The sequence below is a fragment of the Tyto alba genome, unplaced genomic scaffold (assembly GCF_018691265.1).
Source record: "Tyto alba isolate M040663 unplaced genomic scaffold, T.alba_DEE_v4.0 Super-Scaffold_46, whole genome shotgun sequence".
Classification (NCBI taxonomy): domain Eukaryota; kingdom Metazoa; phylum Chordata; class Aves; order Strigiformes; family Tytonidae; genus Tyto; species Tyto alba.
In genome coordinates this window covers 6,852,655-6,869,689 of record NW_024881322.1, presented here as the reverse complement: position 1 = coordinate 6,869,689, position 17,035 = coordinate 6,852,655, and the positions used below count along the sequence as shown (strand labels likewise).

The window sequence follows — 17,035 nt, the reverse complement described above, 5'->3', positions numbered from 1 at the left end:
AAAAGGTGCATCTAAGTTGCCTTTGCTGAAACAAATGGAAGTGCCTTGAAAATCAAGCAAAGAAATTCGGCGAGTTTGAGTCAGTTATGCCTGGTTTTAAATTCATCTTTGAGATAAAGAATTAAGAGGATGTTTTTAGACAGAGAATAATGACATTTTTCTCATTCCCTCTCCATCACACTATTAAATTCTATCCTTCTGATTTATACCATATGAAGACTTAAACATTTTTAAGTGATGCAGTACTGCATGAGTTATTAGATACTCTAAACTGACATTTGTGGTCTCTTACTACACAAACTTCCAGGTTCTCAGACTATAGAAGTGTTTTGAGTTTGTGTGGTTTCTTTTTTTGTTGGTTGGTTGGTTGGTTGGTTTTTTTTTTTTTTTTAAGGGGCAGGCTGCTATTTTAATAATCTATATAGGAGTGTTAGTCTTCATTAAGATTTGCCACTGGTAAAGAATCATATTTAGTTCCAAATCGGAAAACTACCAGAACTCCTTTTTCTTCAGACTTCTTGTTTTTACGTAACTACTTTAAATTAAGACACTTCCTGCCCTCTCCGTTTTATGGAATTAATCATAATTCATTATTTGGCTGGTCTTTGGAATATTAGATTTTCTCAGGGCTAGACAATAATATTTCTGTTATTTTTGTGAAGTCTAGAATATCCTCAGCTCTCACTGAAATGGCAGTGCTTTTAGCTATTGAATATAAGCTACTTTTTGCAGTCAGTTGTATTAAGATTAAATTTAGAATCATAGAATCATTTAGTTTGGAAAATACCTGTAAGATCATTGAGTCCAACCGTTAACCTAACACTACCAAATCCACCATTAAACCATGTCCTGAAGCGCCACATCTACAGGTCTTTTAAATACCTCCAGGGGTGGTAAATCAGCCAATTCCCTGTTCCATGCTTGAACATTTAAACCCTTCAACTTCCCTTTCCATTGGCAAAAATTGTCTTTATTCAATGAGATTTATTGCCCAGGAATAATGATTAATTTTTTATATTAATATGGAAATAAATAATGCCTCTGCAGGAGCGGTAGACAGTTTTGGATAATCTCCAGGTTTTTATCATTTTAGAGAGTCTGAATAACAGCAGCAAAAAATGCTGGAGTTATAGGAAACATGGGCTAAAATAACTGGTATTTTTTAGGGTCAACAGAATAAAAGATTTCAAGAAAATGTATGATTAATTTTAAAATGTGTTGCTGCAGAGTGGAACAGAACAAACAGTTCTCCATGTACAATACAATAATTGTTCCAAAAAAAGCCATTTAGTTACACTATGGGTGAAGTATTCACTAATTGTAATAATATTCAACACAGGAGCATGTTGAAAATTTGGAAACATAATTGTTGTGGACTATACATAGACAAGGGTATAGATATAGTTTAACTCTGTGGGATTTTTTAAAGAATGCATTCATAAAACATCTGTGGGTAATAATTTGGAAGAGTTCTTTCTTTGGAGTAGGAAAATAAATGTAGACTTGTGCTGTGATTACAAACAGGCAAGAAACACTAGTATTTCCCTCCATTTTCTTTCTCCATTACAATTAGAATACAGGTCACTGTTTTTAACAGATTATTCCCTGGTTACTGTGGATTGTGCCTGGGAAAACTCTAGTTATCTCAGACAAGATTTTTAAGCATATTTCCTGCCTTAAAAATCGGCAGAGTAGATAAAATGTATGAAATTGCCCTAGTAATCTTATTTCATCTTTTATTATTTGCTGAGTAATTTTAATACATTACAGAAATAGAGATATTGGTCAAAATTAATAACTTTGTGTAGAATGAACAAATGCATTGAAAACTTTAATTTCCTCTATTTTATCCTTCCTTCAGATTGCCCAGCTGCTTAGGATTTAGGAGTATCCGTGAGCCACCACATCATTATTGGTTTCATTGCTCAAATGAAGTAAAGACACTGCTGTATCTGTTTTTTGTTGAAGCAATTTGTCAGGTGGTATACAAGGCAAAGATAATTGTGGATGTTTTCAGAGTAGGCACTTACTAATGTGGCAGTGCTGCTTAGGATCCACAATGCCCACTGAAGAGTACCTCATGGGAGCAGAGGTGTGTGCTCAGCTTATGAATTTCTTTTGTATTTAAATACTGTGCACCCATTGCTCCTCTTGAAAAAAACCTCATTGTCCTTTCTGCCTCTCCTAGATTTCCCTGCAAGAAATGCAATGTAGGTAGGGGTGTGTATGGCCATGCGGTTCCTGAAAGCGCTGGAGGTGGTGACCTCATCGCTTGCATGATTCCAGCAGAGATTCCGGTTGGCAGCGTACAGATTTAGCTCTTGCTAAAGCATGTGGAAGTACAAGAAAAAGGGAAGGAGAAAGTATCTTGCATACAGTCTTTAGTGATAGTCCTTTTGCTTGTAATCCAGTATAGCTCCACTGTGCATAAATCTAGTTCAGGAGGTTTGTAAAAGCCAGAAAGTATCTCCCTACAGTTGCTGTTGGCAGGACATAGGGTGTGCCAGTCTAGAGCTATGGGTCTTCTAACCTGAGAACAAAACATCTTTGGAAATACAGGGCCTACAAGGCCAGTTCCTGACAGGTGTAATTCATCTTAGTCTTTTGGGTAGGCATCTACTTCGTATAATACATATGCTTTGAGGCTTGTATCTTACCATTTTTGGACTGGAGATGTTCTCTGGCAAGTACTGTGAGGTCCTATTCTCACTGCCGTTTTGTGGACATGCAGAGTACTGCCCGAGATGAGCCCAAGAGAAGTCATTTTAACATCCAGGCTCAGGAGAGCAAACATTGCTGGTAGTGCCAAATGTGTCTTGTAGCCAAAGTAAAGGCATTAAGAACAGAGTATCAGTTGTTTCCTGCTGAGTGATGGATGGAGTCAGAAATCATTCTGACTAAACAAGGAGAAGTTACAGTCCTTGAATTTTATTGTCCCTATGCTGAAACCTGTAGGTTTGGTTAGGTAAAATATAAGTTTGGTTAGGTAGAATAAAAATGGACAGGTAAAATAACTTCCTCACCGTTTATGCAGATTATATCCCAACTATGGTACTGAACATTTCAGAAGAAACTAACACACATGTAATTTCTGACCTGCAGTTGGTCCATTGGAGCTATATACTGTGTGTGGGCTCAGTAACGTTATGGAAGATTGTAAATTCCAGGATCACAGTCCTGGCCTAATACCCAGGAATAGGTTGAAATTTGTGTATCACTTGCATAGACTCTCAGCACAATTGGAATGGTAAAGACATTATAGAACACAGATGTCAATACCATCTAGGACAAGTAAATTTTGCAGCACAAATTTTTAGTAATGTCAATATATTTTTTTTATTCTTTGGAAAAAAAAAAAAAAAGAAAAGTAGTATATTATAAAACTGTACAGAGTCTGTTTGGGGGAAGGGAGGGGATGTTGGTTTTTTTTTTTTTGGTTGGTTTTGGGTTTTTGTTTTGTGTTTGTTTTTTGTTTTTGTTTTTAATCCATTGCCTTTCAGGTTTCCCTTGAACAAAAAACCCAAGTCATTCAAAGCACTCAATGATGTTGTGAATGTTCTAATTTTGAAGTCAGAAGGGCTACGCTAGTTTCTGCATGTGCTTAATTGCATGGTAGTATTGGGTGTGTGAACTGCTCTTTCAGTACTTGCTTTTGTTAGTTCCGCTGGTTGATTGCTTTGAACAGACATGTGCACAGCATTGCAGGATCAGCCCTCTTGTATTTCATGTTTAGACCTTAACCATGACATATGGAGAACTTTCCAAATATATGCCTAAAGTCATGAAAGCACATAATGAATGTCTTATGTTTGAGTTGTTTCTAGCAGGATTATATACACACTTCTAAGAGGTTACCATTGTACAGAAAAGCAATAAATGTTGTAACTCTTCTTAGAACTAAAGTATTGATGCATATTTAAATATATTTTATTTTCAAATTGCATGAATATTTCACAGTCATTATTTCTTTAAGAAAAGTCTGTCAGCAGTTGCCATGTGTGCTGTTAAAATGCTAGAATTCTAATGTGGAGGTCCAAGCCTACATAAGGTCATGTTGAAGACATCTCAAATACTTTTGAAGTCTTTTTACATCCGTGCTCCATGCTTATATACATATGAGAAGCAGACATCAGCCAGAAGAAAGCAAAGAAAATCCTGTCCAAATAATACCTGCCTTTTTTCAGTTTTTCATCTTTTTCTGTTTCCAAAGGCAAAATAAATGGAAAGTTTGGAAATGCAGATATTCAGAAAATAATTTTATTGTCAATTGTTTAGGAACATAACAGGAGTAGTGCTCCTGGCATACATGTACGGATTCTTGGAGGTTTTGACATTCGGAGTTATCCCAGAAACCAGTGGCTTCTGAAGGACATTCCGACAGTGTTTTCTGACAGACATCTGAAGGCACCTAAACGCCTTTAGGAGAGCAACATGCTCACGTTTTACAGCTGTTGTTTATCACCCATCTCCATTTTGTTGTAGTAGTTAACCCAGGCATCAGCTCCAGAATATCTTGTATTCCCCCTGTTCTGTAGGCCATGAGTTTTCAGTACAGGCTGCACTGGGTATCAGAGCTCTCACCTTGAGTCACCTGGAGGGGATGAACTCTACTAAAGTTAGAGAGTACATGAAGCAGCTGTCTTGTCCTGTGGATCTCATAGGTCACAAAACCCCAATTTTCAGGAATTTCACCTTGCTTAAGAATGAGGTTGGTGGCATAAACTGGCAAAAGTGAAGTCCATAGCTTGTATTTCGAATGATCACACTGGAGGAAAAAGGTTCCTCTTAATGGTCCTTTGTTATCCTCTTCCAAAGCAGGCAGAGGGTTTATTTTTTTTTTATTCAGCAGTAAAATAAACTTCTGATGTTTTAAAACACTTTCTATTGCTCTAAGTACTCCCCAACCTGATTGTCATTCCCTGCCTGTCTCACCAGCCTAAAGAGATGCCCAAATTCCACTTCACTCTCTGCTGAAAGATCAGGGAACCAGGTTTCTTCTTTTTGTTAAAATGTGCCAAAGAAATGATGAGCAGAGTGTCTTGCCTCAGAGTTGGACGAAACCATTACCTTTATGCCAGTCTGGATCAAGTCATACTCTGAAGATTTCTGACTTCTTTTTTTTTAATTCATTTTTGCATAATGTAAAATGGAGAGATTTACTGGCCGCTGTGAGCTCTCTGCCTCCTCACTATTCATCTAACATAACAATGAATTTGAGTTTGGAACTGATGGTACAAAAGTCTTTTGAGGGTTCCTCATGCAGAAGATTGTGTCCTGAATGCATCTGTTTTGCTGTTTGCACCTAGCAAAATGGTCCATAAGCTCTGAGTACTGAAGCTGGATCTGAAACAGCTTTGAGCTATATAAAATCAGCCTTGTTTTGAGTGATGAAAGCTCTGTTTTACCAGAAGATGGAGCTCTGCAGTCAGTTTGACTAGTACCTGACTTTTTTTTTTTTTTTTGGTAGTATATTAAAAGAATTTTCTTACAAAGGTGATTGTGTTACAGAAGAGTTCTCTTTCAGCTATAATGTTCTGCATTTTTTTCACAATGCCTACGGATTGTTTGAGAGAGCTTAATAAGGTAGAGAATCATTAATGGCTGAGACACAAAACACAATCCAGCGGCAATCTAAGGTTTAGCTTGAATTTTAATTTAGGGGAAGAATGCACATACAGTTTAGTTTGTTTTCCAGATGGATAAAATTGCATGCAGTTTCTGTAAATTTTGTTAAACACTGAATTATGTACAGATTATTTTTCGTACAGATATGAAGCTTCATTGTTAATCATCTGCTACTATGAAAAAGAGGGTTGAAATGAAACATTTGGGTTCAGACACAGTCACGTGGAGTGGATGTCTATATTTAAAATAATACTTTGGTGTATGTACATGTGAAGATAATCTGTTTTATTATAAACTTATGTATTACTTCCTCACAAATTTATACCAACTCAAGATATGGCCATTCTTATGTAAAAATATTAGGTTAGGAATGAATCATGTTGTTTCCATTTTATAAACTTTGTTCATTTACAGCAACAGGTTCTCACTCTCTTTGTATTGCATCCAAAGGATGGAAAATGCTACAGCAGTATGATACACCCCATTGTTGACTGATGGAGGATGAAGCTGGTACAGGACTTTCTTAGTGGTATTTGAGGGTGGAATACATCATTGGAAATTGATTATTATTTTTTCTTGATAATTTAAATTTGTTTCCTCTTATTAGAGTCAATGATTTCTCTACTTTTAGCAGCCTTCTCCTATCTCTGACTCATTAATAGCAATGAGTCTTGCTTTTGCTAATGCAGCTATATATCTTCAGTGTGCCTGTTTCCAGACTGAGGGAATGTCCAGTGGATATTACAAATGGGGAAAACGCACTTTTTGTATTGCAACGATGTGCTTTGGGTTGAGCTTGCAATCTTAAACCAGCACTGCTTTATTCTGTTCTCTATTCATCATCCAGGGATAATTGCTTTGTTTCTACTTGATTTATGTCGAGTCCTTTGTTTACTCTAAATAACCAATTTTTTCATGTCCAGTTATTTGAGCTCTTTCTCCAGATTTTCTTTTAACTCTCTACAATATGGAGAGAATCATGATTGCTAGGCTGTGCTCCCTTGTAATAGCTTTTATAGTGCTCACACTAATCTCTAAAGCAACTGGATTCCTGAAGCATCATAATTACCGTCTCTGGAGGTGAAGTAGAGCTTGTTGTTATGTTATGCTGTGCTAACATTTGAGTGTGTTAACACGACACTCCAGTGGGTTTTTAGAAATATCCTTCTTCAGTGTACAGCAGTACCTTCCAGTGCTAACTAGAAGTTACCTCACATTGTATGCTTAGCCACTTCTGCTTCCACTGTTCACACTCCCCGTGCTCTAGCCCTCACACACTGCTTATATGTGTTCTTAAAGGACGACCTAACTGCACACACTATTTTGGAGCTGTGATACTTTATACATGAAAAAGGGAACACAGCCACAATTAAGACTTGCTTTGCTGCTGCTGAGCATCTCTGGAAGTTCAGAATGGTGTCTGGTCTATTTGGTCTGTCTGTCCTTTGCAATGTGTTGAATAGTTGTGTGTTGTGGTATTAAAATGTGGCTTAATCAGGGAATGGCTCAGAGGGTTGGGTAAGACCGAGAGGGAGGGAGCTGCACATAGTATTTATTGTGCATGTCTTTGACCACTGCTAAGTTTTGTTACTAAGTAAGAGAACCTATGCAATCATGATGTCTTTGATGTAATATTTAACTCCAGGGGGTTTTTAACCAGCTTTTCAGATGCATGGCTCTTAAATTTTGTAGTTATTTTGCAATGGCCACAGCTGCATTATACAGCAGGTTAGTATATCCACAGAAGTATCTCTGCTAAGAAGAAACAAAGTGGCCTAAGTCCTTCAATTTTTAAATTGATCTGTATTGCTTCTTTCACAATTACTGATATACTAAGAGAGTAGCATCTTCACAGCCACATTCGTGAGGTAAATTATTTACTACGCTGCTTACAAATATTCAAAACCTGCTATATTGTGCAGCTGAGGACATACATTCTTAAAGAACCTAAACACATGCACAAGAGAAATGTCACAGATGTACAGTAGTGGATCCAAAAAAACTACCACTTTCCTAACTGTGGATGTGAAAAGTCAGAGACAGAGAAACAGTAATATGTGTCAGTCCCCTCCCTGCCCCAACAGTCTATATTCCTGTAGTGTTAGCAAAATGGATCCATTACTGAGAAGTAATGGGGATGCCTTTTTGTGGATCAATCGAAAAAGTGAAATGCATGAGCATTTGCAAAACCTTAGTGCTCCTGAGCTGGTGCTAGAAAATGCTGCTTGTAATTTCCCACTGGTGAAAGTTGCTAGTTTAGATGAGGACTAGCATTTCAAGCACTGCCTTGCCTGAATTTGGTTTGAGCAGGACTTATCTGCAGTGTCAGTGATCATGGGGAAGTTTCAGCAGACCCTTTTAGCACTGGCCTTGGAGTCCTAAATGTATTTATTTTGGAGAAAAGTGTCTTGTTAGAACACTGCAGCACTTCTGTATTTCACGTTTTTTGCATTGATCCTGTCTAAGGTACCTCATCACTTTTTGCATCTGTCTTATCAGCACACAGAAGTTTGGTTTTCCCCTTTTCTGTGTAAAATGCAAAGAATTTGCTTTTTTTTAATTTAGTACCTCATCCTGGGAAGTGCATGTCACAAACCAACTCCACCTTCACCTTCACCACCTGCCGCATTCTGCACCCTTCCGATGAACTCACACGAGTCACACCAAGGTAAGGGTTTCCCATGGTGGCAAAGCATTCAGCTCTGTCAGAGTTTTCCCTGTAAGGAAATTCAAAGTGATAGCATAAGAAAAAAGCATTAACCACACTGGTGAATTACAACACACCCCCAAATCATTCCTCCTGTTTTGAGTTACCTCAACCTGATTTTGTTTGAGAGGCACATGTAATGTTTTAGAAAGCCAACCAAAATATCTTAAATGTTGTCTCTAGTTAAGATACTGCAGGATCAAGCATAACTAAGTTGGGTCCCAATATCCAAACCTGACTACCTTTGATCCCAAACTAGTTGTAGTCCTTGTGTGTGAATGTGCAGAATGTGGTTGCTCACGAAAATTATGAGAGATTTTTCCAGAGAGGAAAAAAAAAAAATCTGTATCTTTGGCACAGAAGAAAAAGGGATGCACAGTTAAAGAAATGTAGAACAGTATCCAGGAAGTATATGAGGAATGGAGGCCTTGATCAAAAAAAGGGAGCCATCTTCTTTGTTCCTTGGTATAATTGTTAGAAATGAGTTCATGGTAGCCAGACTATGAACAATAATAGCAACTGGCACGTATAGGCAGTACGTGCTGGTAGAATACAATTTATAGACATATAGAAGGTGAAGATCTGAGAATCAAAGAGGGTGAGTGAATTTCATATCTAAAGAAGAAACTTTTCTTCCTTAGCAAATTAGCATTTAAATAACATTTATTCTGTTTGGAGAGACAATGCCTCATTGCTTTCCCTGCCCCGTACAGCTCCTGTGTGGGAGTGTACCATTGTGTAGGTCCCCATTCAGACACGATGTGTCTAGACTTGTTTAGGCACTGACTGCCTAAGGAATGCATGAAAAGTAAGGGTATTAAATATGAAAACCTGCAAGGTGGAAAGGAAATGGATGGTGATTAAATGTAACTTTTCTGCTTCCCTTTCTGAACTTAGTTAATCGTGGCCTGGGTGGTTTTTCTGTATTCTTTTCTGTCTTCCTTTCCCTTCAACACTGTTACTGAGGACATCATTTTATGTGGCTGCAGTTCTATGTTAATTTTTTTATTATTGTTGAATTGCTGTTAATTGTGGTCATGATGAACTCCTTGATTACATTGGTTACTAAATCTAACAGATCAGCCTTAACTGATAGCTAAATGCAGTACATTTTCAGCTGCCTTAGTTCAGCCAAAGTTCATCATCCATTCAGGAGGAAAACCGAGCGAAATAAACGATACGATGTTTTCGTCAGGCATGTTCAAAGAGCTCCTCCTTACCAACTATGAACGATTCTTCACAGGTCATGTGAGGAGGACGAGGAAACTGCATTATGTCTCGTTATGCTGAGAGGAGGTATAGGGCAGACACTATGACCCAGCGTGGCAGGGGGTGAGCAGCACTGCCAGCAGCCTCTGTTGGCAGGGTCGTGTCCGAGGAATGCTAGTGTGTGTGGCACCAGCTAACCCAGAGAGTTCTGATATTTACCTACCTGGTTGCGTTTTAACCTAGCCTCTAACCCAGGTGATGCTCTAACCTGACTAAATTTCATCTAGCTAAATTAAGTGCTCATTTATTTGTTTCTTTTTTCAACCTAACTCTGAAACTGTCACTGGGCTGAGTTGCTGGGGCTAGTTTGAGTCCGTTTCTGTGGTTGTGTCCAGGGTGCTCTGCAGTGTTGGTCAGTTTGATGGGGAAAATATTTCCCAGTTAAAGCAATATCAAAATGATCAAACAAACAAAAAAAGCAACACCTACATAACAACCGCTTTCTTGCAGGGATGTCTTTTTTTTTTTTTTTTTTTAATTGCACTATGTTGTGTACCTGTGCTGACAAATTAGTAGAAATGCTAATCTAAATATCTGTACAACTGAAAACTGGAGCTGGAAAGAATTAAGCTGTTGGAGTTAAAAAGCCACTGGTGTGCTGTAGTTTTCATCTTGTGACTAGGACATCTTAGAAGCCTGATAATTAGCACCCTATGTCTGGGTTTCCACAATGTAGTTGGTCCTACTCTGTAGAAAGTCAGTGTCCTGGTTCAGACGACGACAGTCAGTTCCCACAGTAAGTTCTCTTTCTTTCTTTTCCCTCCCTCATGTTTTTCAAGACTTCTTCTGTACTTCTGTGCTACTGTGGGAGATGCACTGCAGTGGCTGTCACTGCTCTTTAGTTCCACCAGGCACTGCAATCAGAGCTATGAAGGTCCAACTTTAATCAGTGCCTGAGAGAAGAAATGTGAATTAACTTCTCCTTTCCACTCAGCCGTGCCTTCAGAGCGCGTGTGTGTGCTACTGCAGTGGGTGTGAGTGGCCTCCTTAGCTCTGCTGCGAGGAGTCCTCCTCCCCTGCTGCTGATTCAGTCCAGGCAGAAAGAGGAGGATGTGGGGAGAGCTTGCCTTGGCACATCTGGCACATGCACTGGCAGCCACAGCACACAGGGGGGTGCAAGCCGACCGATTCTGGAGCCACTTAGCAAGGCTGCTTTTCAGATTGCACCGCTCAATGCTAGTTTTCTCCAACACGTGTTTCACTACAGTTGACAGGAATATATGGGATTCCTCTTGCTGAATCACAACTGGAGGGTAAAAATCCTTTGGCAGTGTCACTTGCTTACGGTAGAAGTTGGTACAGTTCCAAATCACTGTAGAGATCGTGTTGGTCAGATCCTATTTAGACATGGAAAGAAGACATGACTTGAGACTTCTTATCATCAGGCTAGTATTTCCTTAATTAAGGAATGCCCTTAAAGATATTAAAGTACTGCTGCTTTTTAGAAGATCACTGAACTGGAGTTTGCAGTGTTATGTTAACTCATGTCACCTGATCACTGTATGCCGTTAGATGATGTTCTAAGGCCATCAGAAACCGTGGCTTAGAAACAAAACATTCCAGGGTGTCTAACCTGACATGCACAGTAGTGTTGGCTATACAGAGTTCATTAATGCAAGGTGAAATGAGACTGCAAATTCCAGTCGAGACATCATCTAGGCCCTTTTGTCCGTATGGGCAAAAAGGATACAATTCCTTCGTTGGCCTGAGTCTTCTCTACACCTGGAAATCCAACCAGATTGTCTCAGTGTGGCTATTGGATGCATTTCTTGGTACAGAGAACCCAACTTTAGGTTGTGTGTTATGGCTGAGCCAGTCCAGCAGCATAGCTCTGCGGAACAGGGAAGATCCCGCTCTTTCCCCTTTTCCTTCCCCTCCCACATGCTTAGTTTTCCTGCTCTCTTACATTGGCTTTGGTTTTTGTCTGAGACTTTGCTGAGTGTCTTCTACTTGCTAACCTGGCAAGATGAAGGGGAAGATTTCCTCCTTTGAACATTGGTGAGCTATCAGGTCAGTGAATTCTCTGCTAGCATCAAGTGTTGCATCATTCAAGACCCTTTAAATACTATTAGAGGGGATAAATCCATGCCTAGGAAATATTACCATGGAGTTCATTTTTTTGTATGTGTACATGTGGCAAAACCTATGGTTAGAAAAAGTCAGAAAGCTTTTTTTAAAGGTGCACGGAACCCTTGGGATTCTCCCAAATATACATGAATTTGGAGTGTCGTGGATGTCCCACATGCCTTATTTCTGCAATAACTGAGTACACCATGCCTTATTCAATGACTGGTGCACCTTGGACTGCCATAGTTTTTGAGTGGGGATTATCCATAGGTAAACATGCTGTGGCTAACCTGATCTATTTGGAACAAGTTTAAGGATGGTACTGGAGCACTGGAAACACTTAAACCTCGGTGTCCAGGAGATCTCATACTGTGACACAAAGGATTTGGAATGTCTCCTTTGTGTTGGTAATTCTTTGGAAATAGGTGCTGCATTGAGTCCATGTTCATTCAGATGGTCAGCTTGTGGGGAGATGACAGTCTACCAGAATGAACAGGATTTGATATGTCTCAAAAAATCCCAAGCCCTAATAACTAGCAGTAGTGTGCTTAAGAAAACAAAATGCTGTAAGATAGCACTAAAGTATGTAGTGTCTGTCACTTGTGCAGATTATTGCCCATTTAATATTTTTTTTGTCCACTGCCTGTACATAGTTTATTTTGAGAAGAAAGAATGGGAATTGAGGAGCAAAATTTAGCAGTGTTTCAAACTATAGAAATGAATGTTTTACCAGTTGAACATAGAATGGCTCTTTGTGATGCTCGCTTTGCTGCTGCGTTATCAGTTACCCATTGGCCAATTGACAACCAAGAGCTTGACTGTATTTTTCTCATCACTTTTGATGATTATTCACACCATTGTGCATCTCCATCAAAAGTCAGATGCCCCATCCCCTTCCCCTTAAATGAAAGCAGATGCAACATAAGAAGGAAAGAAGGGTTTGACCTTACAGAAGGGCATGTTGGTGACAATGCCATCTTCCAGCAGCTTTGCTACAAATGCTTCCGGAGGGAATACATTCGCCTCCTCCCTTGCCACTGTCTCTGCTATGACCCAGCAGCACTAAAAGGACCAGCAGCTCTGTGTGTCTATCAGAAGAAATGTGGTGGTGGGTGCTGGGGAACGCTTGAATCCCATCAGACTGGGTGGTGAAGCATGCAAAGTGGAGAGGTGTGTTTTGTAAGAGATGATGGGTTTGCCCTTGTCATCACATTTGTGAGGAGCTGGGAACCGTCAGTTTCCTGTGCACTCAAAATGGATAAAAGGCCCTGCTTGGGGTTAAAAAAACTTGCTTGCAGTAAGTTTTAATTCCTTAGTTGAGAGAATAATTTGCCTGCTCCTTTGCTTTCAGCCTTAACGCAGCACCTACTCCAGCTTGTGGCAGCATCAGCAATTTGAAAGGCACCCCAGTGGCTACCCCCTGTACTCCTCGGCGTCTGAGTTTGGCCGAATCCTTCACTAACCTCCGGGAATCCACGACGACGATGAGCACGTCTCTGGGGCTGGTGTGGCTGCTGAAGGAAAGGGGCATCTCGGCAGCAGTGTACAATCCACAGAGCTGGGACAGAGCCAGCAAAGGCACCTTCCTGAACGCATACCCCCCTAAAATGGCGATCATTCCTTCCACTCCACCGAACTCACCTATGCAGACCCCTTCTTCATCTCCTCCATCTTTTGAGTTCAAGTGCACCAGCCCACCTTATGACAACTTCCTGGCTTCGAAGCCTGCTAGCTCGATCCTGAAGGAGGTGAGGAATAAAAAGAACATCAGGAACAGTGAGAGTCAGACTGACGTGTCTGTTTCCAACCTTAATCTCGTGGACAAAGTCAAGAGGTTTGGCATCGCCAAAGTTGTGAGTTCAGGGCAAACGTCAGCTGCTCCGTTAACTGATGACCAGGGACCTCTTCTCTGTGGGGCGCAAGGACCGGTGAGGGCCCTTGTTCCTGGAGGCCTGGCACCAGAGGGTCTCCCACTGGGCTGCCCCGCCGTAACCAGTGCCATCGGGGGCATCCAGCTGAACACTGGCATCCGAAGGAATCGGAGCTTCCCCACCATGGTGGGTTCCAGCATGCAGATGAAAGGCCCCACGTCTCTCACTTCGGGGATCCTCATGGGAACCAAGCTCCCGAAGCAAACTAGCTTACGATGAAGGACTTTATTTTTACAGCTAGTCTTTTTAAATAAAAATACTCGGATTCTTTCTCCGGTCTTCTTTTCCCTTCCCCACCACCCCTGCATTGCCTCTTGAGTTTGACAAATCAACTTCGTGCCTAATGGGAGAAATGTGTAAACTTTGTATAAAATGTGTAAATATGTACCAGATCTATTGTAACTAATTGGATTATTTTACTGTTCAATTGAGTGCAAAAGGCTCTACATTATGATTGCTGTATTAAGGTTAACTTGGTAACCTTTTGAAAAGGTTTTTTAAGATGCACTGAAAAAACAAAAGAACAAAACCAACAAAAAATAACTTGACCAGGAAAACATGAATTCTGTAGCTAGCCTAACTTGAGTCGAAGGTGCATGGGAAGCTGTTGAATGTGTTATGTGAGACCTCGCATTACATCACTTGAAGCATGGGAGCATTTGTTCTTCGTTAAATGCTGAAAAAAAGCTCTCAGTTTAACACGTGGTAGTTTTAATTTTGCTTCTGTAGATGACCTGAGTTATTGGAGTGCCTGGCTATTATGCCGGAATGGATGGAACTTGTTTGTTCTGTTCTGTATTCTGCTCCTCCCTGAAATGATAAACTTGAACTAATACTGTGTTGAGGTCAGCAGGCCTACTGGGTACCTGGAATATTGACATATTCCTACCACCGCTGTTTCGTTCGGCACGCTTACACTCTGTATGACTTCTTCGTTTTGTTTTTGTTTTGTTTTTCAATGCTGCACTGGATTGTGGAAGGGAAAATGCTTTACTGTGTGTTGTTGCCACTGAAACGTGCTTTGTCAGTGCCCCCAAAGAAAACAGTTTTCACAACTTGTGAGGTAAACATAGCAGTGGCTTCCTAGAAGTCAAAGTTGCGGAACAGATTGACAGATAAGAATGTTATAAGAGAACATGTAGCAAAAACAGCATTAGGAAAAGGTGCGGCCTTGAAACCTCAGCAGAGAACCACAAAAAACATTTAGTAACGGAATGGTACAAGCTGGAAAGAGCAACTTGCAGTCCTCATGCTGATCTTCTGGTTTCACGCATGTCAAGGACCATGGCCTTGTATGCCAGGTAAGAATATTCCCCACCCATTTTCTGGTTTACTTTTTCAGAGAAAGATTTTTCGTCCAAAGTTGGACCTTAGCAGAGGTAAAAATACGGGAAACACTTTATTCTACGTTGTTTTTTAAACTGAAAAACCACGTCCTATATATAACATGACCCCCGCTTTTTCAGAAAAGAAACAAAAGACCTCACACAACCTGTAGTTACAGCCAGGCGATCCTAATTTATATTGCAGGTTTTTTCTCTGTTTCTCCCAACTTCTGCTGGGTGCTTGTAGAAAGAATTTAAATATTCTGAAACTGGAACAGACCAGAGGGAGCTTGTTTGCTTCTAGAGCTGAGCTGAAACATATGTGTTTTTTTTTTTTTTTTTTGAAGGGAGGATGGAGAGGAGTGAAGTGGGGAGGGTTTAACATCTGCTTTCTTTTCCTTATACTTCTTGTGGCATCTAAATGAAGCTCCATGTTTGTTACCATAATTACACTACACGTAATTGCTGTGAATTGCTGTTTGTACCAGACTGTTACTAAATTACTAGCACTGATAATTTCTTGTACAAATGAAACTGTCTTTTAGTCTTTGTGACGGGAGATAGGTGGGTGGTTGTTTGGTTTTTGTTTTTGTTTTTTTCTGAATGGAGTAGTTCTTGCCGTAGTGTTATGGACACCAAGGATATTTTTTGAGAAAGAAAAAACACATCGGTCAGTTACTGCATGTGTTTGAAGACTTCTATTTATTCTACGAACTTACAATGTTTTAGTAAAATGTCATCAGCTCTCTTTGCTGTTGTACGTGTGCACTTATTGCAAGTAAATTTAAGTATCTTTTTATTTGAATGTATCTTAAAACAGTAGATAGAATAACAGTTGATTCTGAAAAAAATCATGGACTTAATGGACCATTTTATATACCCAGAGGAAGAAAGCAATACCATATGAGAACTTAGAAGTGTAGAAGTTAATCGTGCAATTGGGAAGTATTTAGCCTTTAAATAAGAGGTAGGAGCTGTCCACCCACCAGAGAAAGCAATTGTAACACATCAGAAAGATGAAATTTAAATTTTTCTTCACTAATATCAATAAAATAACAGAAAAGTTGCATTGTTGTGTATTATTTGACTTTTTTTTTTCCTGTTCTTTTAAGGTCATAAACCTTCTACCTTGATCCCTTGCTTTCATCTCTGTCGAAGCAAAATAAGAGGCCATCACCAGGTTTAGTTTTTAAAATTCTTAAACACAGAAGTGGTTGAAAAATTTTGAGATTTTAAGGTAAATGAAACTGGTGAAACTTGGGTCAAAACAAAAAAATACAGAAGTGAATGTCTTTTTTCATTTGTATTTGATTTCCAAGAAAGTAGAATTGGTTGTTGTGTGGTTTGTGTATCTTGATCAGGAGAGGGGTGTGAATTCTGCTTGATAGGCAAAAACTGTAGTGACAAAATGTGAAAGTACGGAGTAAGGAGGAAGCATCTTGTGTTTTCCAGCAGAGGCAGGAGTGAGGTCTGCTGTTAGCTAGTATCTTCATTACCAAGGGAGAAAAGAGCCCACTGATTCAGTGCCAGGTAACGAGAAACTCAGAACTCCCGCGCACGTGGTGAGAGCTCCCTGGAGGAGGGGTAGTCGGGCAGTAATTCAGGGACAGATTAGACAGTCTCCTACACGGAGGAGAGGGATGTGTGTGAGGGTGGGAGGGATATAATACCATTTAGGTCGCAGACCTGTTGCAGAGAGAAAACTGGAGGGCAGTAACGCCAAAATAAACTTTTGGAGGGCTTGCATTAGCGTGACGCAGTGGCGTACGACAGCTGCGGGAGAGGCCGGTGCCGCGCGGGGCTGTGCCAGTGAGCACAGACTCGTCCCTCGCTCCCGGCCTGCGGGAGGCTCGGGATCAGAAGGTTAATGGTTAACGGGAGGGACCCCGTTAACCAGCACATCCAGCCCTGCACGCCTGAGCACCGGGCCGAGTTAAGCAAGTGCCGCTCCAGGGAAAGGGCGGGGGGAGCTGAGGCTGGTCCATAGGGTGTCCGTGGCTTTTGCAGTGAGTAGGATTTTGGCTTCTGTTAACTCACAGAAAGGTGTGTGTGCAGGTGAGTGGGAAGGAAACCTGGAAACCACCCCAGATGTGTGCAGGGAAGAGTGCGAG

At 40.4% G+C, this 17,035-nt stretch overlaps 1 protein-coding gene across 8 annotated transcripts in view; it reads left to right on the top strand.

The window, feature by feature from the left end:
* Positions 1–15,993, top strand: part of TRAK1 (trafficking kinesin protein 1) — a 131,614-nt gene extending 115,621 nt beyond the window's left edge. For all 8 annotated transcript variants that reach the window (XM_032991192.2, XM_032991189.2, XM_032991198.2 and 5 more), the window contains 2 exons: positions 8,191–8,293; positions 13,020–15,993. In XM_032991192.2, coding sequence (XP_032847083.2) covers positions 8,191–8,293; positions 13,020–13,818 — 902 coding nt within the window. In that variant the 3' untranslated portion in view covers positions 13,819–15,993. The remainder of the gene's footprint in view (positions 1–8,190; positions 8,294–13,019) is intronic.
* Positions 15,994–17,035: the final 1,042 nt, after the last annotated feature.